The sequence below is a fragment of the Drosophila subpulchrella genome, chromosome X, assembly GCF_014743375.2.
Source record: "Drosophila subpulchrella strain 33 F10 #4 breed RU33 chromosome X, RU_Dsub_v1.1 Primary Assembly, whole genome shotgun sequence".
Classification (NCBI taxonomy): domain Eukaryota; kingdom Metazoa; phylum Arthropoda; class Insecta; order Diptera; family Drosophilidae; genus Drosophila; species Drosophila subpulchrella.
Genome location: NC_050613.1, coordinates 19,538,071 through 19,563,966, shown reverse-complemented (window position 1 = coordinate 19,563,966; position 25,896 = coordinate 19,538,071). Strand labels below are relative to the sequence as shown.

The following is a 25,896-nucleotide window of genomic DNA, read 5'->3' as shown; positions in this document are numbered from 1 at the left end:
TCGATCTTACATGATTTAAGGGCAGGCATCTTGGACTCTCCACCTCTGGACGTCCCTGCTCCATAACCATCCACTGCCCCATCCATAATATAACCATTCCAAAACCATACCATCCCATACCATGCTATACCATATTGTACTATACCACATCATACTATATCGTATTATACTATACCATACCATACCATACCATACCATCCCATTGCCATTGCCATAGAAAGCTGTGCGCAAATTGCTCAACAATGCCAGTGGTGCAGGGGCAGTTGCATGCCAGCCCGAAAACGAAGCCAAAAAAGAAGAGAAACGATACGAAACGAATCGAATCGAAACCCGTTTGTGTGTGGTGTGCCAAAAATTGCAAACTCACAAATCTTCTTTCCCGAACGAGTTTGAGTTTGAGTTTGTGTGCCCCTCCGCTCCATCTCCCTCTACATTTCAGTGCCCTGTTTTTATATATTTTTTCGGTTTTAGTGCAGCTCTGCTGTTTTATTTTGCGTAATTTTTGTGTAATTTTTAGTGCCACTCACGATCGCGCAGAGCACAAATACTACAAAGATGCACATACTGCATACTGCATGCTCCATGCTCCGCAGGGGTCTTTTGCGTCTTCTGGTGGCGCACATGTGTTTGTAGTTTGCAGCCCCTCGCCGCCAAGGAAACATTTTGGCAAATGACTCTACTCTATCTGTCTTCCACATCAACCCCCCCACCCCCCCCTGCCTCTTTTTTTTTAAGGGTGTAGGAGGGGGGGGGGGGCTGCTGTGTGAGGTACAGCGCGGCAAGGCATTTATAATTTCCAAAAACAAACTCGGGCGACGAACGCGCTGCCGAGGTTAACGGCTTCAATGCAACTTTTTTGAGGTTTCTCAACGCACACCAGCGAAACTGAGCGATCGCTCATACAATATATGTATATACACACAGCACACACACCACTACACTTGATATAGTGCATATATAACGATCGCAGCTCAGCGACCTAGCGAGGGCAACACACAAAATTTAGGAAGTAGCCCGGAGAGAGAGGCTCTGCCTTTGTCCGCTTTTTTTTTTCGTTTTTTTTTTTTTTTTTTTTTTGCTGTGTATATGTGTGGGTACATGCACATTTCAAACTACAGTCCCTAAAGAGCGCAAGAGCGAGAGGCAACGATCGCCGTCAAGCTCCGCTCGTTCGTCGTTCTGCGGCTGAGTAAATTTGCCAAAAATGTATTGCCAAAAAGTGTTCCCCCCCCTACCCACCTACCTACCTACCTACCCCCCTTCCCACGCCACTGACTCACTCAGTCACTCTTTCGGGCAAGAGCAGCGGACCCTAGTTTGGCAGCTTTGAAAGACTGTACAAGTGAAGGAGCCCATTTGGGACACGGAAACTGACTCTGACTCTGACTCTGATTCGGAGTCGGACTGGGACTGGGATTGGGATTCGGATTGTTAGTTTAGCTTATTTCTGTCGTACACATATACATGGATACTTGGGGAGGGGGGTCTCAGTCATTCGCACACACTAGTGTTTCAGAAATCTCCATCGAAAATAAGGCCTCTCGGGATCAATGTACTCTACTCATCCGCGCTTCGCTCCTCTACAGCTCATCAAAGTTCTATTAGTGCCGAGATTGCGTCATTAGCTCAGGGAAGTGCAGTCTCTATAGGTACAGATCTTTGTTCTTCCCATATAGAAGGAATACTTAACAAGTGGTTATCTTCAGGAAGAGCTCTTATAGTATTAACGTAGATATATTTGAAATACTTCGCTCAGAAACACTTACCATGTGATGATCTGTAATTATATTGTAATGATATTTTTTAGGTTGAGCTCTTATAATGAAAATGCCGTCTCTATTGGTAGAGATCTTTGATCTTCCCATATAACCAAGGAATACTACAATTCTGATGATCTCTTCTAAGATGTTCTTATTGTGATGATCTTCTTGTAACGAACTCCTCAAGGGTGAGTTCCTTTAGGTCTTCCCCTTCATTAGGTCAGGAAAATGCAGTCTCTATAGGTATATCTTTGATCTTTGATCTTTCCATATGGAAGTATACCTTCATTTGTGATGCTCTCTTTCAAGGTGATCTTATTGTTTTAATCATCTCGTGATGATTTAATCCAGGCGGAGTTCTTATATTACTACCCACTCTCTTTCCGAGTAGAAAACAGCCTAGAGCCCTACAACTTATCCTTCATTTATTATCAATCACGCTTCTGGTTAACCGCCAATTTAGACGCACTCAGGCACTTAAACCACCAGCCACAGGACCCCATTCCACACACCCACATCCCCATTCCAATGAATGGGGACAGTGACAACGACTAAACCACGACTAGGAGCACGGGATTATGGCATTAAATGACTCGTCACACCCCCACACACACACCAAAGTCAGGGCCCGTCAAAATAAACAGGCAACAAATGGTGGCAAACTGGTAAAACAATTCACGAAACTACCAGCGAACGAGCGCACCAATCCAATGGCAGTAAACTGGGAAACCACCAACCCATTATGCCGCCAGCCAGCCAGCCAGCCAGCCAACCGACAAGTTCAAAGTTCAAAAAGGCTTAAATGCCACAAAAATCAACACTCTCACACACATGTGCGTGTGTGTGTGCCTAATAGAGCAGCAATGTGGCATAGTGGTGTGGGGGTTGGCCCTGGCTTAGAAGTGCCGCCAAGAGGCAAACCACTTAAGTACGCCTATAAAATGGCTGTGAAATTTTCACACTAAAAACTTTCGCCTCGAACCCGCAACTCAAAAGACCCAAAACTCAAACCCAAACCCGAACCAAAAACCAGGACAAGTTATAGAGTTAACATAACAGCATAAGTGTTTCGTGTTAATGATGATGAAGTTGCTGATATGTGGAAATGAGCTAGAGTTTTAGGGCACAAATTCATCATAAAATCACTTAAAACGGTATTAACAACCCTTGGGATGGGATGGGATGGGATGGGGTGGGGTTAATATGGTGTGGTATGGGATGGTATGGAAATGGGGATATCCCACACATGAGCTGGATCGGATCGGGTAATTGCGTGTCAGAACTTTTCAACCTCTGACCCCGGGTATGGCAACCCTTTCTACTCTCTCTCTCTCCCTCTCTCTGTCGTCCCAAACCCGTCTAATCCTTTGATGGGCCTAATCGCTGCCCACTCCACACCCATTTCCTTGCCCCGTCCACATCCCCTATTCTCTTTTCCTCATACACGCACGCATATCATGCTAATTTGCGGACAGCCGCCTTCGTTTGACTTGGCTTCCGGTTCTTGTTCGGTAAACGGCAACCGGACACCGCATAAAACTTGGACCCGGGGCGGTTCTTTTCGGTTCAGAGGGGTGTTCAAAATGGGCCTGACCTTATGCTCACTCATGTGGCAGTGGGACAGGGGGGGTGGGTGTTGGCGCAAAAGTGGCATAAAAGTGTTCAAATCATTTTAGGGTTAATTTCCGCCTCCTTGGGATGGCAGTAGATGGGGGGAAATGGAAGTGTTAGAGGAAGCGCTAGTGGGCCTTTTGGGTGGGCGGAAGACCTGAAGGAGTCTTGGCTAATTAATTCACACGATACCTGGGGCAAAGGCAGGTCGTAGTATCATGCGCCACGTTGGCAAAACTTGCCCGAGAGTGAAATTGTTTAACGCAGCACGCACCGCCCCGAGTCTCAAGGTGGTCCCACACCACCATCCTTAGACATACCATCCCAACCCACACCATGCTCAACCTCAACCTCAACCATCCCCCATCCCTTCGGCAGTCATCCCCTGGCACCACAAGCTAAACACATTTGTGGGTCAGTCAATCGAGGACGTGCTGTGCTTGGACGAGTCGAGTCGAATCGAGTGTGGAGAAATCCGAGAGTTTCACTCTTGAATTTCTAATAAATTCATAGGGCAACGAAGAAAGCTGCTTAAGTGTGCCGCTTTTCCCCCTTTTTGTGCGCTGCGTGTGTGTTGCTTTTCTGCTTTCTGACTTCTGGCCTTCGAATGATTATGTGTGTAATTTGCAATTATGACTTCCTTTGACGTGGTTTCCTTTTTGTCTGCCGAGAGAGCTTAGACTTATTTAATAAACTTGTTCGCTCTGGTGTTGTGTTATTGCTTAATTTGAATGCTCGCATATGGCCCCCAGGACATTCAGGACACTTGGGACACCCACAGCACACACACACACGCACACTCGACCGCAAAGTGATTCACACGCTCGAAGGCGGGTCAAGAAGGTTTGGCCTGTGTGTGTTTGGGTCTGGTTCTGAATTTGGGTCCCTGGCCAGCGGATGCGGAAGTGAAACGGACGAGGGGAGCTGCCCATCTTGACTTCACCCCGATTTGCTGATTTGCCGAGGGTTGTTGGCGGGTTGGGGGGGTTGGGCCAAAAGGACCACGACTTACTGTTGTCTCTTCTTGCTTCGAGATTCAAGATTCGAGCTCCGAGTAATCCCAGATTTCTGGTTATCCACGACCTGACCTGCCACCCGTGTGTGTGTGTGTGTGTGTGTGCGCGGGGTGTCGCATTCGCATAATTTGTAGGTCATGCATATTTGGCATGTTTGACATGTTTTCTTGGTGTTTTACATGATAAACACTCAAGGGTGCCGGCAAACTAAGGCGCACACACACACACACAAGGACCAAGGACTTGGGTCGCAGCTTAGTGGTCGTATCATCGTCTCATGTGTGTGTGTGTGCGAGTGTGTATTTCTGCCTGTTTTGAGAGCAATTTCCCAGTCAATTTCACCGCATTGGGTAGGGGAGGGGGGGGGGGGGGTGAACTTAATTTGATTTTCGAGTAGAAAACTTTGTCTGCTTGCTGGCAAAATTCCCCCAAGTGGTCACCCGGGAGTTCCTTTGCTTGAGCAACGCTGGGACTTCAATTCTGATCTGATTTGATCCAAGACCCCCGATCCCAGATCCCAGGTCCCAGATCCCAGATCCCCAATCCCAGCTAAACAACCGGTTTGCCAAATCAAGGAGAGCGAATGCTCCGCGGAACGAGTTTTGTTAGTTCCGCGTCGCGCTGCGTTTGCCATTGAGTGCAGAGCGTAACATTTGTGTCCCAAGACGAGATCCCATACTACTACCAGAGACCCAAGATCCAAGATTCAAGATCCAAGGCTCTGGCCACGTTGCAGTCGCATGACAGCCTCTCAAGCCTCGAATCTCGAATCTCAAAGTGCAGCTCTCAGTCCTCGCTGCTTTCTATGTAGGTCGCTGCAATTCAATACTGGCCTGGCCCTACGTAAACCTCGCCGCCCCCCCCCCCCCCCCCCATTCTGAACACTCTGCCCCCGATTTCTGCGGCTTCGGTTTCGCTTTTGGGGCCCAGTTTCTGGCTCGCTTGACGTGTCTCTGCTAATGCGTTGCCTTTTCAAATCCTGCAATGCAGTTGCCAGTGGCCAAAAACAGGTTTACAGTGGGCACCCTGTCAGCGGGACTCAACCCACTGACTATTGAGTGGCGATTAAGACGTCAAGGCAGATAGGAGCCATAAATCAGGACACGCTTAAGCGGTCAAGCCTATTGGAGGGACACTATCACTAGAACTGCTAGCTAGGGAGCGTCTTGAGGGGCCCAAGGCATATGTATATGTACGCAGAGAGAAATATTCAAGTATATTGTTCTTGATTTGAGAACATTCGTTCTTAAAAACCGTGTAAGTACATTTCGGTATTAATTATCTCAATATTAGAACGAAATGGTGAGAGGAGCGTCTTGAGGGGCCCAAGGCATATATATGTAAGCAGAGAGAAATATTCAAGTATATTGTTCTTGATTTGAGAACATTCGTTCTTAAAAACCGTGTAAGTACATTTCGGTATTAATTATCTCAATATTAGAACGAAATGGTGAGAGGAGCGTCTTGAGGGGCCCAAGGCATATATATGTAAGCAGAGAGAAATATTCAAGTATATTGTTCTTGATTTGAGAACATTCGTTCTTAAAAACCGTGTAAGTACATTTCGGTATTAATTATCTCCATATTAGAACGAAATGGTGAGAAGAGAAAACTTAAATTGAGTTTATTTCACATCTTTTCAATGAGTATACACTACTGACTGGACCAATAGTTTAGTTGTTGACATATGCAATGTAAGTATTGCTTAATCATCTTGATTTAAGCACTATCTATTTTTAAGAACATTTTGAACTCAGATTAGAATGTCAGAACTCTCTCTGCGTATATGCACATTAGGGCGGTTCGCATTTGTATGGACATTTTTAGGGTCCTACTCTCACCCAGCTATACGGTGCGCATAAGTAAATATATTGCAAAACAAATTTAAAAAAAACTCGTTTAAGAGTCTGTAAATGGGTTTCAAAGTTTATAACTCATACGCATTGTGGCCTTTGATCAAATATATTATTTTCATATAGGTGGCCCTGACTTGGTTTTATTTTTTAATTTGTTTGTCATCTTTCCAAAGTACTTTAGTTTTCCAAAAAAAAAAAAACAGTTTAATATTTTTTTCTTTTTCTTCAGTCATATTGACCGAGTTCAAAAAGTTGACAAAATCAATTTCTTTGAAAGAAGTTCTGGCTGCCATTGTATCAGTAATTTTAAGGGAAACTTTGAGGATGTTTCAAAAGACCTTATTCCAAAAAATATTGTAGTTTTTAAATATATTAGTTTCACACTTTTCTCTATCAGATAAAGGGGTGAACATAAGATTTCATTCTTGGGACCACCCTGATACACATGCTCAGCAGGCGATTTTCGAATGGATTTGTTGAGGCATTGACAGGGACATTCACATACTCAGCTAGGACACGCGTCCACGCCCACGCACACACACACACACACACATGTCTGGTTGCCAGGATTACTGACTAAAAACAGGATGAGGGACTGTGACTGTTACTGTGACTGCTGCCATGGCAGCGCTTAGCCTTAGCCCGACACTGAAGGTCACACGGCCTCGTCCTCGGCCCCATGAAGTCGCCTTAAAGCTAGGCGCCCATAAGGACATCCCACCCCCTACACACACACACACAAACACACAGCCTGTTGCAACCTGTTGAGAACAGTTTTTGCCTGGTAAGAAGCAAAAAAAAAAATAAGAGAAAGCTAAACGCGAGAAAATCCTTCTGGCAGAGCAGTAAAAACCCAGAGAGGCTGTGTGGGTGTATGTGTGTGATCCACCCACCACCCATTGTCCTGTCTAATACCCGCCCATGTGGGGCAACACCCACTGCTGGACACAGGCCTACAGGTGGTTTGCTGCCACAGCCACAACTTCCAGCTTTCAGCTTCCAGCTGTTGGTGTAATTAGAACGGACTGCGATTGTGTTACCATTCCGAGAATGACGTCTGCCATCCGTCAAGACCAGGCTGGGGTGCTCAAGGTCGCCTGGTGGTGCACCCCCTCCCTCCCTTCTCTCTGCTCCCCACCACCTGTTACCTTTGACCCGCTCGTGGGGCAGCAGCAGCCTTGAAACGGTTGCCTGATTTTCCTTTTTCGGCTTGCCTTTTGCCGGCCAAATTTATCAGTTGGCGCACTTTCGCATGCTTTTTTCTAGCGCTTGCTTGGCAGCACTTCTTGATGGGCATCAGCACCACCCCAACCACTCACCACCCACCACCCACACATCACCCTCCCCCCCAACCCCCGCGACAGGAGCAGCAGAAAAGAAAAACCTGACGTCGCTGCTGGCGGCGTCGAAGGAAAAACGACGACGGCCGAACGAGAGTGAAAGTCTTGGCCACATGGGGACATGGAAACGTGGAAATGTGGAAAAAGGTGGAAGAGAGAGCCTTACGCACTTACCACCCACACACTTACACACCCGCAAAACACCCACACGATGGCGCCGACGTCGCAGTCGCAGTCGCCGTCGCAGTCGACGTTAACGCTGGCTGCGAAAGCGGCGCCAATACCAATATAATAGCACCAATACCAATGCAAGCCAGGCTCTTTTCGTCTCGTTTTCTTCACCATTTTTTATTCACTTTTCCTTTAGTTTTTGTTCTTGTTTGTCGTTCGCTTTTTTTTCTCCATCTTCTTCCATTTTTGCCCCTGATTCGAGCCTTGCCTTGGCAGCGCTGCCGCAGCTCTGCCGCCGCTGCTACTGTTTATTTTGGTCGCCTGGCCGGATTTTCCCCCCCGCCCCCGCCCCCGCCCCTTTTTGGGGAATCATTTTTCGTCTTTTTGGCTGCTACTTTTCTTGTTCCCTTCCGCCGGCAGGAAAACTTTTCTTAACTATTTCTCTTCTGTTGCCTGCGGATTTTTCCTTTTTCTTTTTTTTATACCCTTGCAGAGGGTATATTGATTTCAGTCAGAAGTTTGCAACGCAGTGAAGGAGACGTTTCCGACCCCATAAAGTATATATATTCTTGATCAGCATAACTAGACGAGTCGATCTAGCCATGTCCGTCTGTCCGTCTGTCCGTCTGTCCGTCTGTCCGTCTGTCCGTCTGTCCGTCTGTCCGTCTGTCCGTCCGTTTCTACGCAAACTAGTCTCTCAGTTTTAAAGCTATCGGGCTGAAACTTTCCCAAAAGTCTTATATCTTTTGCAGGTAGTATATAAGTCGGAACCAGCCGGATCGGACAACTATATCTTATAGCTCCCATAGGAATAATCGGACAAAAAAATGAAAAAAAATTATATCTTTGGTGTTTTTTAGCATATAAACTCCTAAGCTTGGAAATAACAATTTTTAAATAATTTTGAATTTTGAATTAAATTTTATCGAAATCGGACGACTATATCATATAGCTGCCATAGGAACGATCGGAAAATTTGTGGAAAAATAATATGAAAAAAATTATGGCTTCGGTGTTTTTCAACATATAACCTCCAACGCTTGGAAATAACATTTTTTAATTAGTTCTGAATTTCGAATTAAATTTTATCAAAATCGGACGACTATGTCATATAGCTGCCATAGGAACGATCGCAAAATTGGTAAGAAAATAATATGAAACAAATTATAGCTTCGGTGTTTTTTAACATATAACCTCCTATGCTTGGAAATAACATTTTTTAATTAGTTCTGAATTTCGAATTTAATTTTATCAAAATCGGACGACTATATCATATAGCTGCCATAGGAACGATCGGAAAATTGGTACGAAAATAATATGAAACAAATTATAGCTTCGGTGTTTTTTGACATATTATCTTATACTATTGGGAATATCATTTTTTGTGTTTTTAAATTTAATAATTATAGCTGCAAGGGTATATAAGCTTCGGCTTTCCGAAGCTAACTTCCTTTCTTGTTTTTGGATGGATTTTGCAGGTTGTTGGGGCAGCAGGGGGCTTCTCTTTGGCCAGCCCCGCTCTTTGCGAATAGTTTGTCATTTAAGAGACTTGGAGGACAGGACCTCAGGATGCCCCCCGTCGCCTTCCAGGATCCTTGCTCTATTTCTTAAGCTTTTACTGGGCTCATATTGGAACTAAAAGCTCTTTTCTTTGGTGGAAGCCCCCGCTTTGCCGATCGGTAGTGGGGTTTTGAACCCCCCCACTGGAGAATGCCAAAGCTTAAGTTGGAGCTAAACAGTATCGATCGACAGCTGAGTTTCAAACCAGCAGTGGAGAGTTTTCTTTTTACGCTCTTTCGTTTTTTGCCGGCTGCAGAAACGATCAATGAAGCTTCTTAATCTCTTCGGCGACTCCAGAAGATTCACCGGCATGCATTCTTCCGCACATTCCACCGCAGACTTTTAAGCGACGGCTATTCGTCAACTTTGAATCTCTACGTGATATTATGGCTGTCTTCTATTGAGAGGTATTTTGCACTCTTTTATACAATTTTACAAATGTTATAATTTTTTGAATTTAGATTGCATTTCTTGATATATAATGTATCTCATCAGTGAATATTCTTATTCTTTTCTACGTCGTGTGAATGCAATCTTCCGCACATGTCTTCAGCACATTCCATCCCAGACTTTTGATCGACCGCTCTACCAGATATTTCATTCTATATGGCATTGCAATATCTCTAGATCTCTATGCTTTTTCATCGCTTTCTATTACACACCCACACATTGGTATCTCAATTCAAGACGTGTTAAAATCCCAAGAATTCCGTTCGGATGACAATGTCGAGCTTGTCCAACACCGATGACATGATGATTGCTCTGGCTCTGGTTTTTTTATACCATTCTTGGGGGTCTGCGCCCGTTCAACTATCACGTAATCCGAATGCCCAGGCAACCCAATGTTCACAATGATAAGGAGCACAGGTAATTGGATACGGCGTCGATTGTAGAACAATCGTATCATCATCGGACAGTGCTTTTTATATGAGGCTCAGAACCGGAAATGCAACTTAGCCGTATCAGTAAACATTTTTTCTTACAGTTTCTCTCTGTATCACTAAAAAATCATGTTCGAAGGCAGAGTAAAATTATACAAAATGCAATATTATTTTTAATCTTTGCAACGCAATGACGCATGTTGTTTTGTTTCTGCTCTGTTTCTGATTCTGGAGTGCGTATATAAGCACGAATCGATGGTGCAAATTAACAACCTCAAGAACATCACTATGTGATTATAAAATTCGACCGTGGGAATCAAGAATTTCTTTTAAATTAAACGTTAAGAGTTCGAAATATTACGACACCAAATCCGTGGTTCCTGTTCCCTATTTGCGGGAAACGTGCCCGATATAGGGTCTTAGGCTTATTTTTATACCCGTTACTCGTAGAGTAAAAGGGTATACTAGATTCGTCGGAAAGTATGTAACAGGCAGAAGGAAGCGTTTCCGACCCCATAAAGTATATATATTCTTGATCAGGATCACTAGCCGAGTCGATCTAGCCATGTCCGTCTGTCCGTCTGTCCGTCTGTCCGTCTGTCCGTCTGTCCGTCTGTCCGTCTGTCCGTCTGTCCGGATGAACGCTGAGATCTCGGAAACTATGAGAGCTAGGCTATTGAGATTTGGCGAGCAGATTCCTGAGCTTCTTACGCAGCGCAAGTTTGTTTCAGTAGAGTGCCACGCCCACTCTAACGCCCACAAACCGCCCAAAACTGTGGCTCCTACAGTTTTGATGTTAGATAGAAAATTTTAACTGAAATGTATTAGTCTTGTCCATACCTATCGATTGACCCAAAAAAAATTTTTCTACGCCCACTCTAACGCCCACAAACCTCCCAAGAAAAAAAGCTATGACGTCAGAGCCAGACAGTGCGAAATGTTTTTACGCGTGTATGTATGTGTATGTAAATAGTTGTCAGCCGAACTTAGCGGCAAAGAGAAAAGCACTGCCGGCGCTCAGAGAGAGCAAAGTGCGCGGCTAACTTATTCTATTGAACAATGAATTTGTCACGCCTACCCTGACGCACGCAACGCTTAAATCTGTCTTCCGCCGGTAGGTGGCGCATTTAAATCTCGCTTTGCTGCTTGCATATCTCCATTTCCCTTTGGTCGCTTAAGCTGAGTAACGGGTATCTGATAGTCGAGGTACTCGACTATAGCGTTCTCCCTTGTTATTTTTGGCACGGTAGGCGATTCGTGTCTTTCCGTTTAAACTTTAAAGCGACGAACGTGTTGAATGACGCACCAAGAAACCACGAATCTTGTATTTTCGGATGCGTAACTCCCACCGCCGTACGTGTAAGAATAGTAAAAATACAAAAATGCCAACATTTTTGTTTGGGAAACATGACCTTGGCTCCAAATTTCAGACCAATCGATCGAAACTGCGTGCGATGTAAAGTGTTTGCGAGTTTTACGTATTGTTTTTATCATTGCAGGAATCTTTTCCGCGTCGGCCACTGATCCATTGATCACGTCTGGAACGGCTGCAGATCGTAGCAGTTGGCAGATCGAAGATTACTCATGCAAAGATTGGGAATGGAGCGGGAATGGAGCATCTCCGGTGCGGAAGTGGCGCACGTCGCTCTCCGGGGCACCGAGCTGGATTTAGTCATGCATCTGGCGGCATGCACGGCGAAGACTCTCTTCCGGTCTTTGCATTCTGCAGTCTACATTCTGCTAGATGCTCACTGCACTCTATTAGCCAAGATTTGTCTTGGTCTCTTTGTGGCGGCAGACCGTACATTCAACGTACTTAAATCACGCGGCGTTCAATCGGCATTCGAGTTATGCAACATTCTCGGAAGCGAGCGCACCCAGCGACCTTTTAAGCGCGTCTGCCCCGCTTCAAGTCACCACTGCCACACCGGAGCTGACCGCGGTAGCACTCAAGGTTCCACAAAAAGACATAGGAATCGGAATAGGAATACTAAGGATACCAGCAGCCCAATCAGATGAGCCCAAGGTAACGACGACATATTGTTTCCAGTCGAAATCCAAGTCATTTGAAGAAGAGTGCCCATCATGACGCACTGCCTCTGGTCGACGATGCTGGCCGTCCTGGCCCTGCTTTCCATGGCGACCAGTCGCTCGGTGCGCCAGGTGCCAAGTGCATATTCGCATCCGCCCGTGCTGCCCGGCGGATACTACGGACAGCCGGCCTACGCTTACCCCCCGCCCTACGGCTATGGATACCAGGCACCACCCCCACCGCCACCCGTCTACAGCCCTTATTACGACAACGTTTTCGGAGTCTACAAGAGCTACCCCGGCGGCGGATATCCCGTGCGGTTTGATTATGTGAGTAAATAGTCCTGTAAAAAAGGTTACATTCCGTATAAACTTTATTCTTGGCTTAGAAAAATGGGTTTACAATTCAAATTAAAAAAAAATGATTATGTACACTCAAAATAGTATTTGCCATGAATTCAAGACTTTTTGAGTCGATGGGAATTCCGAAAATTATCTTTGGAGCTAGTAAATTTTCAAATTTATTAGGAATCCTGAGCGAATACGGTTAAAAGTTTGAAGGTACTTTGAATTTTACCTACTAAACTTCTTAGAAGTTCAATAAAATATAGTTACATAGTTAAGAGCACATTAAAAATCACATTCATCATATAGTATCCCTCTTAAATTCATTTTAACTTTTAATTTATGGTTCGCAGTCAATCCTAAACGAACAATAGCTTTGCGTTTGATAAATTGTTTCTATACTTTGTGATTGTAGAACAATCGTTGCTCTCGGAACTACATTGGCATCAAGCCCCATCCGGATCAGCAGCAGTACTACTATGTCTGTAAGCCGAACTGTGTGATTTTTAGCAAATGTCGCGACCTTGAGGTGAGTCTTGGTAACCCCCCATTCCCCCCGCCAGCCCCCAAACTCGTTTTCCCATCTTCCCAGAGTTTCAATTCGAGCAGTGGACGCTGCGGGCAACACATTCCCCAGCACAGGCTGGACCACAGTCCGCCGCAGTGCCAGAAGGAGGGCCGCTTTCCACATCCCCACGACTGCAAGGTGTACTACAGGTGCGACAAAAACCGGACGCAGCCCTGGCTCTTCGCCTGTCCATCGGGCACCATTTTCTCGCCGATAGAGCGCAAGTGCCTGCCCGGTGACCAGTGTCCCTCGACGGAGATATCGAATAGTGGCAGCTACATCCCACAGAACTGCGAGCTCAAGTTCCCCGAATGCGCCGGCGAGGGCACCTTCCGCTCGCCGACGGACTGCGCCCTCTACTACACATGTCGATTGCAAGACAGCGGTACCTACCTGCAGACGCGTTTCAAATGCCCCGGCAGCAATAGTTTTGATACCGAGCGGAAGCTGTGTCGTCCGCGCAACGAAGTCGACTGCTTTGACTATGTCCCGGCACCACAATTGCCGGTACCCTATGCTCCACAGCCATACTATCCACCCTATCAAGCGCCACCTCTCTTTGAGGAGGACGACTACGATACAGATGCCAGGGAAGAGCAGCCGGGAGGGTTTGAAAGACCCTCGGTAAATGTGGTTATTGTGCCCACAAAGACCACGCCAACGACCACAGCCACAACGGAGCGCACCACTGCCTATTACAAATACGACAATTATCCCTCATATGATTATTCCTCACATCATAACAAAAAAGAAGAACCGTCAGCAGAAAGCCAAAAGGTTAAGAATGCGGAAGTCTTAGGCGGACCTAAGTTGTCGGAGCACGTTGTAGTCCTGCCCACTACACCGGCGACTACGACTACCAAGGAAACCACCAAGTATCAACACAAAAGATACACCTATGCTACTGAGAGTACGAAAATCGAACCTGCATTAAGTGGCTTGCACCTTTCGGAAAATATTGTCATTCTGCCCACTACGACCACCACGACTACGCCAAAACCAACAGCTCCGACTTGCCCCACCTTACTAACGCCAAGTACAACAGTCACGATTCCGAAAACAACTACGACTAAAACCACCACTCAGAGACCAAAGCCAACGACTCAGGAAACCTCGACAGTTACCGAAAAAACTACCACACCGACTCCGAAAACTACTTTAGTGACAACAACGACTCGGAAACGAAGCACGACCACTCACAAATCGTCACCAGTTACTAAAACCACAAAAAAGGCAACAACAATTACTCCTAAAACCACAACAAGTACAGAAAAACCCACCACATTGAAAACTACAACAGTGAAAACAACTACTGATAAACCAACAACGACTACGCAGAAAACGTCAACAGTTGCTTCTACCACCAAAGAAACAACAGAAAGTTCACCTAAGCCTACAACAAGTACCGAAACACCAACCACGACTACTATTAAAGTCTCTACAGTAACTACGACTACACAAAAACCAAAAACTACTACTCCTAATCCCACAACAACCACACAGGAAACCACAACGACGACTCAGAAGTCAACTAGTGTGACTACCACTACGCGAAAGCCTACAACTACTTCTCAGCAAACCTCAACTAGCAAGAAAACAACAACGAATACTCCGAAACCTACAACAACTACCCTGAAAACTACAACGAGGGATTCGAGCACAACTGAAGTGACATCCACTACCAAGAAACCAACCACGACTACTCAGAAAATCTCTACAATAAATACGACACAGAAAGCAACAACGACAACCCAAAAGCCAACTACAGTGACAACCACTACTAAAAAACCAATAACGACAACTCAGAAAACGTCAACAGTTACTACCACCACCGAAAAGTCCACAGAACGTTCTCCTGATCCCACAACGAGTACGGAAAAACCTACCACTACTACTCAAAAATCCTCTACAATAACTACGACTACTCAAAAACCTACTTCAACGACCCAGAAAGCAACAACGACAACCCAAAAGCCAACTACAGTGATAAACACTACTAAAAAACCAATAACGACAACTCGGAAAAGGTCAACAGTTACTACCACCACCGAAAAGTCCACAGAAAGTTCTCCTAAACCCACAACGAGTACGGAAAAACCTACCACTACTACTCAAAAAACCTCTACAATAACTACGACCACCCAAAAACCTACGACTACTACACCTAATCCTACTTCAACGACCCAGACAACAACAACGACAACAGCAAAGCCAACTTCAGTGACAACCACTACTCAGAAACCAACAACGACAACTCCGAAAACGTCAACAGTTAATACTACCACCCAAAAAACAACAGAAAGCTCTCCTAAGCCGACAACGAGTACCGAAAAACCAACAACGACTACTCAGAAAAGCTCTACAGTAACTACAACCACTGAAGAACCGACAACTTCTACGCCTAAACCTACAACGACTACTCAGAAACCTATAACAACGTCCAAGGAAACAACAACGACGACTTTAAAGCCAACAACTGTGACAACCACTACTCAAAAGCCAACAACGACCACTCCGAAAACGTCAACAGTTACTACTACCACCCAAAAAACAACAGAAAGTTCTCCTAAGCCGACAACGAGTACCGAAAAACCAACAACGACTACTCAGAAAAGCTCTACAGTAACTACAACCACTGAAGAACCGACAACTTCTACGCCTAAACCTACAACGACTACTCAGAAACCTATAACAACGACCAAGGAAACAACAACGACGACTCTGAAGCCAACTACTCTGACAACCACTACTCAAAAACCAACAACGACCCCTCCGAAAACGTCAACAGTTACTACTACCACCCAAAAAACAACAGAAAGTACTCCTAAGCCGACAACGAGTACCGAAAAACCAACAACGACTACTCAAAAACCGACAACTAGTACTCCAAAACCTACAACAACGACGACTCCGAAACCAACTACTGTGACAACCACTACGCAGAAACCAATAACGACCACTCCGAAAACGTCAACAGTTACTACCTCCACCACAAAAACCACAAGTACCGAAAAACCTACCACTACTATTTTAATAGTCTCTAGTACGACCTCTCAAAAACCAACAACATCTACTCCGAAACCTACAACAACGCCAACCACGCCAACGACAACTACTGTGACAACCACCAGTCAAAAGTCAACAACGACCACTCCGAAAACCTCTACAGTAACAACGACCTCACCAAAACCAAGCACAAGTACACTAAAACCGACCACTACTACTGAAAAATCGACATCAGTTACTGCAACAAGCACAAGTATCGCGACCACGGAGAATCCAACAACCATTCCTGCGCAAAACTCCACCACCACGACTGAGCTGACCACTGTCACGCGACCGCACTGTCCCGAACCCGACTCCACCTCAGGTAAGTCATTGGCCCAAAATCATCCCATTAGTCCATTCTAAAAGCCACCCCATACAATCAGCACATGGACACCTAATCACAACACTTGCCTTACAGATAACAACACAAATCCCGCATGCACACAAGAACTCCGACAAGTCAAACAACTTCAACTACACTCACCGCAAAAACCTGAAGAACTCACCCACAGACAAGCCAACATAGATTTAATCGAAAGTAGGAATATTTTGGGTGGGCGGGATGAGTCCGACTACATGGACGATGCACCATCTTCGGGGGAGGGGGAATCTGGGCAGGCGACAACAGCTAGGCCTTCGACCATGTCCACGCTGGCCGCGGCCCACCTGCTGCAGAAGCTCTTCCACAGAATCTCCACCACGCCGCCGAGCAGGAAGCACTCTTCTAGCCCACGTCCGTCCAGTCAGCAATCCTCCACCAGCCAGCAATCCTCCTCCAGCCAGCAATCCTCCTCAAGCCAGCGTTCGCCCGGCGTGACCCTTGCCCAGATGGCCAGGCACAATCTGGCCACCTCCAAGCCCTTCATCGCCCACTCCCTGCGACTTTCTATCCAGCAGCTGGCCGCCCCAACTCAGAAGCGTTCCATTCAGCCTCAGGCGCTCGTGTCACTGAACACCACCAAGAAGGAGCCGGAGGACTCCGAGTACTATGACAGCGAGACTTCTGAGCAGTATGCAGACGACGAGGACAATGAAGTGCTGACGATAACTCAGCCGAAGGCCATGGCTAGCACCACGGTGGCTGCAGTTCTTCCGGCTCCGTCTGAGCTGACCACTGAGCGAGAGCGTCTTGAGACTACTTCCTTGCCAAGTCAGACCAGGTCCGTTTCCAGTTCCACCACAGCTCAGCCGACGACCGCTGGTGACCTGGAGTATGGCGACAGCTTTGCGGACTCTGACTATCCCAACGACGGGAATGAGGTTCCGAATAGCGTGGTCACGAGCCTGGAAGCCAGGAAGAGCTTCTTGCTGAGCCTGCTAAAGGAGCGGCTAACTCGAGTGGAGGACAAGAAGCCTTCGCCAACGTCAACCACAGATGGTCCTCAGACAACTCGTCCTACGAAGAGCACAACTTCCAGCACGAGTTCAACCCAAAGGTCTGAAACGACTACGAGTACGCCGTCACCTACATTTGCACCGACTCGAGCCAAGAATTCGACACATCTAAGCTCGGAATACTATGATGAGGATGAGGACTATATGGAAGACGAGCCGGTCAATTCTTTTGATGCTGAGAACAAAGAAGGGGGCACAGGATTAGTAGCCAACAAGGGAGAACGCTATAGTCGAGTACCTCGACTATCAGATACCCGTTACTCAGCTTAAGCGACCAAAGGGAAATGGAGATATGCAAGCAGCAAAGCGAGATTTAAATGCGCCACCTACCGGCGGAAGACAGATTTAAGCGTTGCGTGCGTCAGGGTAGGCGTGACAAATTCATTGTTCAATAGAATAAGTTAGCCGCGCACTTTGCTCTCTCTGAGCGCCGGCAGTGCTTTTCTCTTTGCCGCTAAGTTCGGCTGACAACTATTTACATACACATACATACACGCGTAAAAACATTTCGCACTGTCTGGCTCTGACGTCATAGCTTTTTTTCTTGGGAGGTTTGTGGGCGTTAGAGTGGGCGTAGAAAAATTTTTTTTGGGTCAATCGATAGGTATGGACAAGACTAATACATTTCAGTTAAAATTTTCTATCTAACATCAAAACTGTAGGAGCCACAGTTTTGGGCGGTTTGTGGGCGTTAGAGTGGGCGTGGCACTCTACTGAAACAAACTTGCGCTGCGTAAGAAGCTCAGGAATCTGCTCGCCAAATCTCAATAGCCTAGCTCTCATAGTTTCCGAGATCTCAGCGTTCATCCGGACAGACGGACAGACGGACAGACGGACAGACGGACAGACGGACAGACGGACAGACGGACAGACGGACATGGCTAGATCGACTCGGCTAGTGATCCTGATCAAGAATATATATACTTTATGGGGTCGGAAACGCTTCCTTCTGCCTGTTACATACTTTCCGACGAATCTAGTATACCCTTTTACTCTACGAGTAACGGGTATAATAAGCCACCAGCAGCCACGGCCAAGCGGCACGTTGCTCTGATGCAACATAAAATAGAAAATTTGGATGCGAAAAACGACGGGCAATCGAAGGCCGCATCCGATGGTGTTCTCTTCAAGGGACTGGCAAACGGGGATAGTCAGTTTCCCTCCAAAATTCCTCTCAACCAGGCACTAGGAATCAAGGGTGTTGGTAACCAGGCTCTAAACAGAAATGTTCCCGACAATGTTGGGCATCCGGCGAGGCTACAAATTCCACACACATTAATGCAAACAACGATAACAAATAGAATACCTACAATCGAAACATCTACTCCAAAACCATCCACAACAACCACAAAAACATTAAGAGCACAACCAACATTCATGGCCAGTCAACTGGTAAAAGCGTTAGTAAAACGAAAATTAGAGGCAGTCACTCAGAGAACAATAGAGATAGTCACACCGATCACATCGGAAACACAGCCCATATCATCGGCGGTAGTCTCATCTGCTTTGGTGCCATCGGTCACCTCCAGAGGGCGCCAGAATGCAGTGCTGTCGGTGAACAGTAGACCCTGGTTGCTGGCGGCCCGCAACCAAACGGTCCACCTAACACCCATCTCATCCAATGCCACCAACCATCGCAACCCAGTGAGCCCCGATAACCCTACCTTCAATCCACTAGTGTCCAGCCCCGGGGACTATCCCACCGAGAAGGTGCCGCAGCTCATCGTTAAGGTGTACGAGCCCATCGACCTGAAGATCGTCTTCTGCCCGAAGTCCTGCGACCAGGACCACGACCACAAATACGGTAAGTGAAGCTTATATTATCATTATATTATCATACTCAAATGGTTCATAACCCATCAAATTGTCAATTTGTCCAATGAAATAGTTACTCTCACAAAAACAAAACACACACAACACCTTACTATATTATGGTAGTTCTACTATTAAATAGTAACCAAAGCAACAACGCAATTCACATCACAACACCTTACTATATTATGGTAGTTCTACTATTAAATAGTAACCAAAGCACCAACACAATTCACATCACAACACCTTACTATATTATGGTAGTTCTACTATTAAATAGTAACCAAAGCAACAACACAATTCTTATCACAACACCTTACTATATTATGGTAGTTCTACTATTAAATAGTAAACAAAGCAACAACATATTTCCAATCACAACACCCTACTATATTATGGTAGTTCTACTATTAAATAGTAACCAAAGCAACAACGCAATTCACATCACCATTTTAAAACGTTACGCCACTATCCGTATTGGTAAATTTTACCCTTAACACTTTCTTGTGTGTATTATATTGTATATCCCCTGGACGGACCTATTACCTATGACCCGACCACAGACCCAGCTGATAATTATAAGAAGTCCAACTGCTCTGGAGGCTGCGACGAGGAGGAGGAGCGGATCCACAAGCATGTCGACATACAGTGGAAGCCACTGGAACTGACCGACATCGCTGGCTTCCGCAACGCAGTTTAGAAATGCGACGATACTTGCGACTTGGTTGAAACTCAAAACCACGAATGATTACTTTAGCATACCATAGTGTCTAACTAAAATAAATACTTTTATATATAAACACCAACGTCTTGATGCAAATAGCATCGAAAATGGCAAATGGCTTGACGACAAGCGGAGATTGGCCAACAAAGGGGCTTCCGACGACAGACTGTTCTTTGTGGGGGGTGGGGGTAGGAAATAGGGGATGGGGGTTGGGGGTGGTTGCATGCCACATCGTCAAAAGAAACAGAGGAAAGCGCACAGAGGCGGCTGCCAAAAGAAGCAGGCAGAGTGCACACAAAAAGTTGCATGCCAAAAGGAAAGAAAAGTGAGCCGCCATGCCGAACGTCCTTCAGCCTTTGTGGGCAGTGGGTGGGTTGGATAGGGGGTGGTGCTGGTGGTGGCTGTGGTCTGTGGTTATGCCGCCTGCATGTGTCCAGAAGTAGTAGCTGCCACCTGTTGGCTGCCGGCTGTTGGCTGTTGGCCAGGCCAACAAAAGAAAGAAGTCCCTAACACAATCGGGGGGAGGACAACAAGACCAAGCCAAAGTCGTGGTGGCGCCACCACCCACATGGGGCACACATGCGAGTGGGGGGCATGGCCACCAGGCGCCCAGTGTCGACAGCAAGTGTCCACGAATTCCACAGGCGAGTGTATGTGTGTGTGTGCAGCAAGAAGCAAAATAAGTGCTGCAAGTGCAGTCAACGGTGGCAAGAGTCATTGTTTTTTGTGTGGCAGCTGCATTGCCGCGCTTTTGTTGTTGTCTTCGGTTATTTCAGTTTGTTTTGATCGGTTCGCTTCGGTTCTGTTGTGTTGTGGCACAATTCGCCACTTGCAAATAGAGCAGAGTGTTCCTGCCACACATGGTATGTGGCATGTGGCATGTGGCATGTGGCATCAATCCCCATAGCTCACACCCACCAACCACACATTCCCATCTAAGCACCAGTGGCATCATCATCATTGTAGCCATGTTGCTGCCCCTGGCTTTTCGGGGCGATTTACAGTTATGCGTGCCACAAATCGGCATCAAACGCGCTTAGCAGACATCATCTTGCCACTGCACAAATCTCCAGTTGGCCATGAATTATTCAGCAGTTGAACAGTTCAACAGTTGGCCCCCTCCCCCTCCACCCAACTATGGGGCACAATTTGCAATTTTCCATGTAGCATGTAGTCTTGGATTTGACTTTCCCTTGCCACATTCTTGTGCCACTGCCACTGCCACGCACACATGCTCCATGTGCAAATCCTTTTTATGCCCGCATTATATAGTTCGCACGCATTGCTTCTGACTGTGAAGGGCTGTGTTCTGGGTTCTCAGTACTCAGTACTCAGAACGTCACATTTGCCACACGATGCGCGCGTCATTCAATTCCATTTCCATTTCCATTTACCCGACCCCTCGACCCCGTGAACCCCGCGAATGCCAAAGCATTTCCACATTTCCATTTGCAGCGCGACGCCATTCCGAGGGCCATATAACCAAGTTCAATTACCTGTTACAGCCGTTAGATGAATTTCTATGGCCAGTACATGTCCCGACTAGTTGAGTACAGCTCGCAACTCCCATTTCGGGTGTCTTATGTGGGTGGGGGGGTTTTTCTTATATGTGGTGTGGGTTTTTTTTTTTTTTTTTGAATATTTGAAATGTTTTTGTTCGCGCCACGCCAACAACTTCGACAACATCGAAAGTTGGAGGTTTTGGCGAGGGGCGGAAAGTGTGTGTGCGTTTGTTTGTGGGGAGGTGGAAGAATAACGACACACTTTGGCACGCATTTGTGATAAACATAAATGAGCTTAGAAATGAACCCCGCAGGATAAGGCGCACACACGCCCACACACACACTCGAGCGTAGTGTGTGTGTGTGTGGCCTTAAGGGGGTCGAACTTAGAGTGTGGGAGTGAGTGAGTTGAATAGGAGTAGGATGAGTGTCGGGAATCGGGAACAGAGTATTGACTACATACAGTAGACATCAAGTATCAGGCCAAACAGAGCATTATACAAATGATACGACATTAGATAAGCCTAAGTGCAAATTGGCTTACAAACCGGGATTTGTGTTCGTGTTGTTGGCTTCTTTGTTCGCATCACGGCTTAGCCTGGTATCCGGATGCGGATGCGGATGAGGATGTTCTTTGCATGCCCCGGCTCATCACCTATGCATGAGGCCATATAAGAGTGGTGGATCCTACGCCCTGACCCTGTCCGTACCAGATTGATAGTGCTTCTGCGGCGGAGAGGAGAAGAGTTTGAGTTTGTCCATCTCAGGAATCTCTAGAATCTTCGGCTGAGCCCATCTTACGACTGTCATTGCTTTTTAGTACGACTGTGTCAGCGGGTTCCAGTCACTAATGTGCATTCAATAAGAATGGGCTTGGGTATCGCTGAATCCCGCCACCGACAGCACTTTCCGTAAGTGCTGATATCTGGGTCGCCTCCTGCGTTATGCTTTCTTTTTGGCCAGCTACTGGGTGCAGCCATCACCATGGACCATCCAACCCGAGCAGCCGGAGTCGTTGGTTCGGCACAAAAAACGCCAAAGAATTGCCGTGTGCATCGTGTGTGTGTGTGTGTGTGCAAAAAGGAGCAACAGTCGAGTCGGTGGAAAACAAAGCCAAACCGAAAAGAGTTTGGTGCCGTGAGTTGGAGAGTTGGGGCATGGAGCATGGGGCATGGAGCATGGGGCATGGGGGCCTTGGTCATGTGGCAGTGGCACACTCCGTGTGAGGAGCAAAAACGAGTGCCAAAAAATTCGTCCTTGATTCGTTGCAGTTTCTTTTTGGCGTGATCGGTCTGGTCTGGCTGGGTTCGAGTGTCGTGCGAGCTGTGAGTTTTCTAAAACGAAAGCAAAAAGATGTGCATGTTGATATGGATGGTGGATGTGGAAGCAGATGTGGATGTGGACGCGAATGTGGATGTGGATGGCGGAGTGGGAGTGCAAGTGGAAGTGGGCCGTGGCCCCGGCAAGGACATGCGGCTGAGGATTGAGTATTGGGAAGTGAGAACTGGTAACTGGGAACTGGGGCTTCGAGTTCGTCGTCATGAATGAAACTCTCTGATTGCCTCCGTGTGTGCGGTGTTTGGTGTGTGTGTGTGAGGGGCATGGGTGTGGTGGGCAAGGGGTATCCTGGTCGATGGGTGGTGCGTGGTGGAGTCGTGTTTGTTGCTTGTCTTGTTGGCCATCTCCGTTGCATTCTTTTTGGCCGCCTGGCATCGTACTCTGATTGCTTTTGGCTTTTGCCACCAACGTGGCAGTCACTTTTTGTGTGCCACATTTGCGTGGTGGTGCTCCTTTTTGCAGTGGCAGCTCCTTTTGCTTTTGCTTGGTCCTTTTCTTGCCTTTTTGCTCCTTGCCGGGCCAGCTCTTTTTCGTCCTTTTTTTTTTGGCTCGGTGGCCCAGTGGGGCAGGAAGGAGCTCGTTTAGCCGATTGTTTCATTTGATTTCGCCTCGCTGGCTCAGGTTTTCCCTGCTCCACTTGGCCATTTTAGCCAGTTTGACCATTTCACCATTTCACCACTTTGGGGATGGGGCTTTGTGTCCAGATTTCGTGGCCGAGTGCATCGGCTGGCGTGCTCCGGCGGACGCTTTGTGTGTGCCCCCTTCAATGGGGCACACAAACGGCAACAATTTGCAACTCATCGTTGAGTGCATTTGCATAGGGCCCATTTGCAAGTGGCTCGCAAGTGGCCAGCGGAGGGCTCTTCAAGCGTGTCGCGTCCAAAATTTCTATGGATTGCTGCCGGCCCGTATCTTGACCTCAACCGGATGGGGGGTTAACCTAACCCCCCCTGCATTCCATGGGCAATCCCTGCACTCGTTTGCACTCTGCAAACAGGCGCGGCATTTGCCGCATTTCGTTCATATGCAATCGCATTAAGGTTGTCCTTATTATTTATTGACTTAATTGATTTTAAATATGCATAAAGCCGCGGTCCGCGTCCAATATTTGTCTTTGGCTGCAAAGCGCAAAGGTGGCAGTGGCTTTCAATTAGCGGGCCCAAACACGGCATCAGCATTACCCAATGCAAATGGTAAGGGGAATGGTAAGGGGCATGGGAATGGGTATAAGGGCCCTCCTTTTGGATATCGCATATCGGATATGTGTTATTGGACTGGGAGCTAGGCAATGATGGCGATGGGATGGAATGGGGGTCCATGGTGGACCCTCTCTGTAAAATGGCAGGGCTGGTTTTTAATTTGCTGTTTGCATTATCCGATTTCAATTTTTATTTCGCTTTTTCCCCGGCCCACGCACTGCAAATATTTTCGTTTCTTTGATGCAATTTCGCTAGTTTTCCACATGCCTGATGACAGGGGCGTAGGTTTCCGTGGATCTGATGGGGGGGGAGAGAGTATATTACCAACCACTTTGTTGATTAAACATTAATTTTGCCTTGAAAATGCACAATGCAAACCGATTGGATACCCAGTGGCTGCAGGATATTTACTTTAGATGGGGGCAACTCTGCAGTTTTATATCCTCTTTGGCCATTCTAAGGTGTTTCCACTTCTTGAGTGCCTAAAAATATGCTTCTAAAGTTCGCATCAACTTTTAAGCTCCTGAAGAAATACCAAGAGTCTGGAAAGTGGGAATTATTTGTGAGCGCTGCATCGTCTATTTTTAACGCTAATTGTTTTGTCCGGACTTGCGCATCCTTGCTGCTCCTTTCTTGCTCGCTTTTAATGCAAACTTTTTATTTTATTGAAGCATTAAAACGCATTTTTTACAACCGAATCGCAATATTGACGATGGGCGGCGAACTCAGGCCAAAACTGGCGAGTCTAGCCAGGGTCCAAAAAGCCAACTTGTCAGTTGTAGAAAGGAGGTGAAAGGAGGAGAAAAGAAGGAGAAAAGAGGAGAAAGGAGTTAAGACAGGGGACAAAGACAGGGACAGCGGCCGAAATGGAACGAAACGAAACGAGACGAAAGAGCGCTTAATGGACCATTAAAGACAAAGATTTTTGAAAAATTACTACATTCACTTTACGGGGCAACTAGAAATGGCCAAGGCTGCCGCAGGCAAACAACAAAGTTGTAAAAATTGTTTCGTTTTTAAGCCAGCGAGAATGTGGGCGGAAGAAGGGGCGTGGCAGTGCTGCTGCTTGGCCTGTTGCGGCGGTAAACTACCGTAAGTTTAACAGCAGCGCATAAACTGCAGCAGCAAAAGCACCAAGAAACCCCCAACCCCACACCCCCTTTTCAGGGTTTTCTTCGTTTTGCCATTAGCAATAAAAAAGGGGGGGGGGGGGTGAAAGGATCTTGGGGATATGGAATCTACAAGAGGGTAGGGGGGGGGGGGGGGTGGTTCCATCTTCGTACCTCCGTCGAAGATTGAGTTATGTGCGTTTCGACTTTGTTTCCTCACGGGATGGGGATGGTGCTGTTGGGTTTTTCGGGTTCTTGGGAGGTTGAGGGGTTCCTCGTAGCGCGCGCTGTTTCGGCAATATAACGGTAATAACCGAATCGTTACAATCCGCTCGTTTTTAGTTGCCATTAGAATGCACACACACACACAGCGGAGCGGCAGTTGCAGGTCATGAATTCGCCATTTTACAGCCGTCGTATTTTTTCCTCCCATTCATTCATCCATTCATCCTGCCAGGGATCCATCATCCCTCTGCCTAAGCTCTTATCCTTGGAGCTGATTTTCGGATGAGGTGGATGGAGGGGGAGGGGGAGGGGGTGGCTACCCTAGAAATAATAACGCTTAAACTTTTTAGTGTTGTCATTAAATTCCTCGTGTAAGTTGCCAAAGGGGGTTGATGGTTGCCGCCG

At 46.7% G+C, this 25,896-nt stretch overlaps 1 protein-coding gene across 5 annotated transcripts in view; it reads left to right on the top strand.

Annotated features, from left to right (window-relative positions):
* LOC119557217 (mucin-2) overlaps positions 1–25,896 on the top strand; it is a 115,597-nt gene that overhangs the window by 59,800 nt on the left and 29,901 nt on the right. For 2 of the 5 annotated variants that reach the window (XR_005220055.1, XR_005220056.1), the window contains exons 4-7: positions 11,695–12,556; positions 12,987–13,100; positions 13,164–16,509; positions 19,261–19,386. Coding sequence is in view for 3 of the 5 variants with exons in the window: in XM_037869882.1 (XP_037725810.1) it covers positions 12,281–12,556; positions 12,987–13,100; positions 13,164–16,509; positions 16,606–17,852 (4,983 nt within the window). In the remaining 2 variants the exon portion in view is untranslated. Of the gene's footprint in view, positions 1–11,694; positions 12,557–12,986; positions 13,101–13,163; positions 16,510–16,605; positions 17,916–19,260; positions 19,387–19,957; positions 20,167–25,896 lie in introns of those variants that run through there. The other 3 variants (XM_037869882.1, XM_037869881.1, XM_037869883.1) reach the window with 2 other exon arrangements.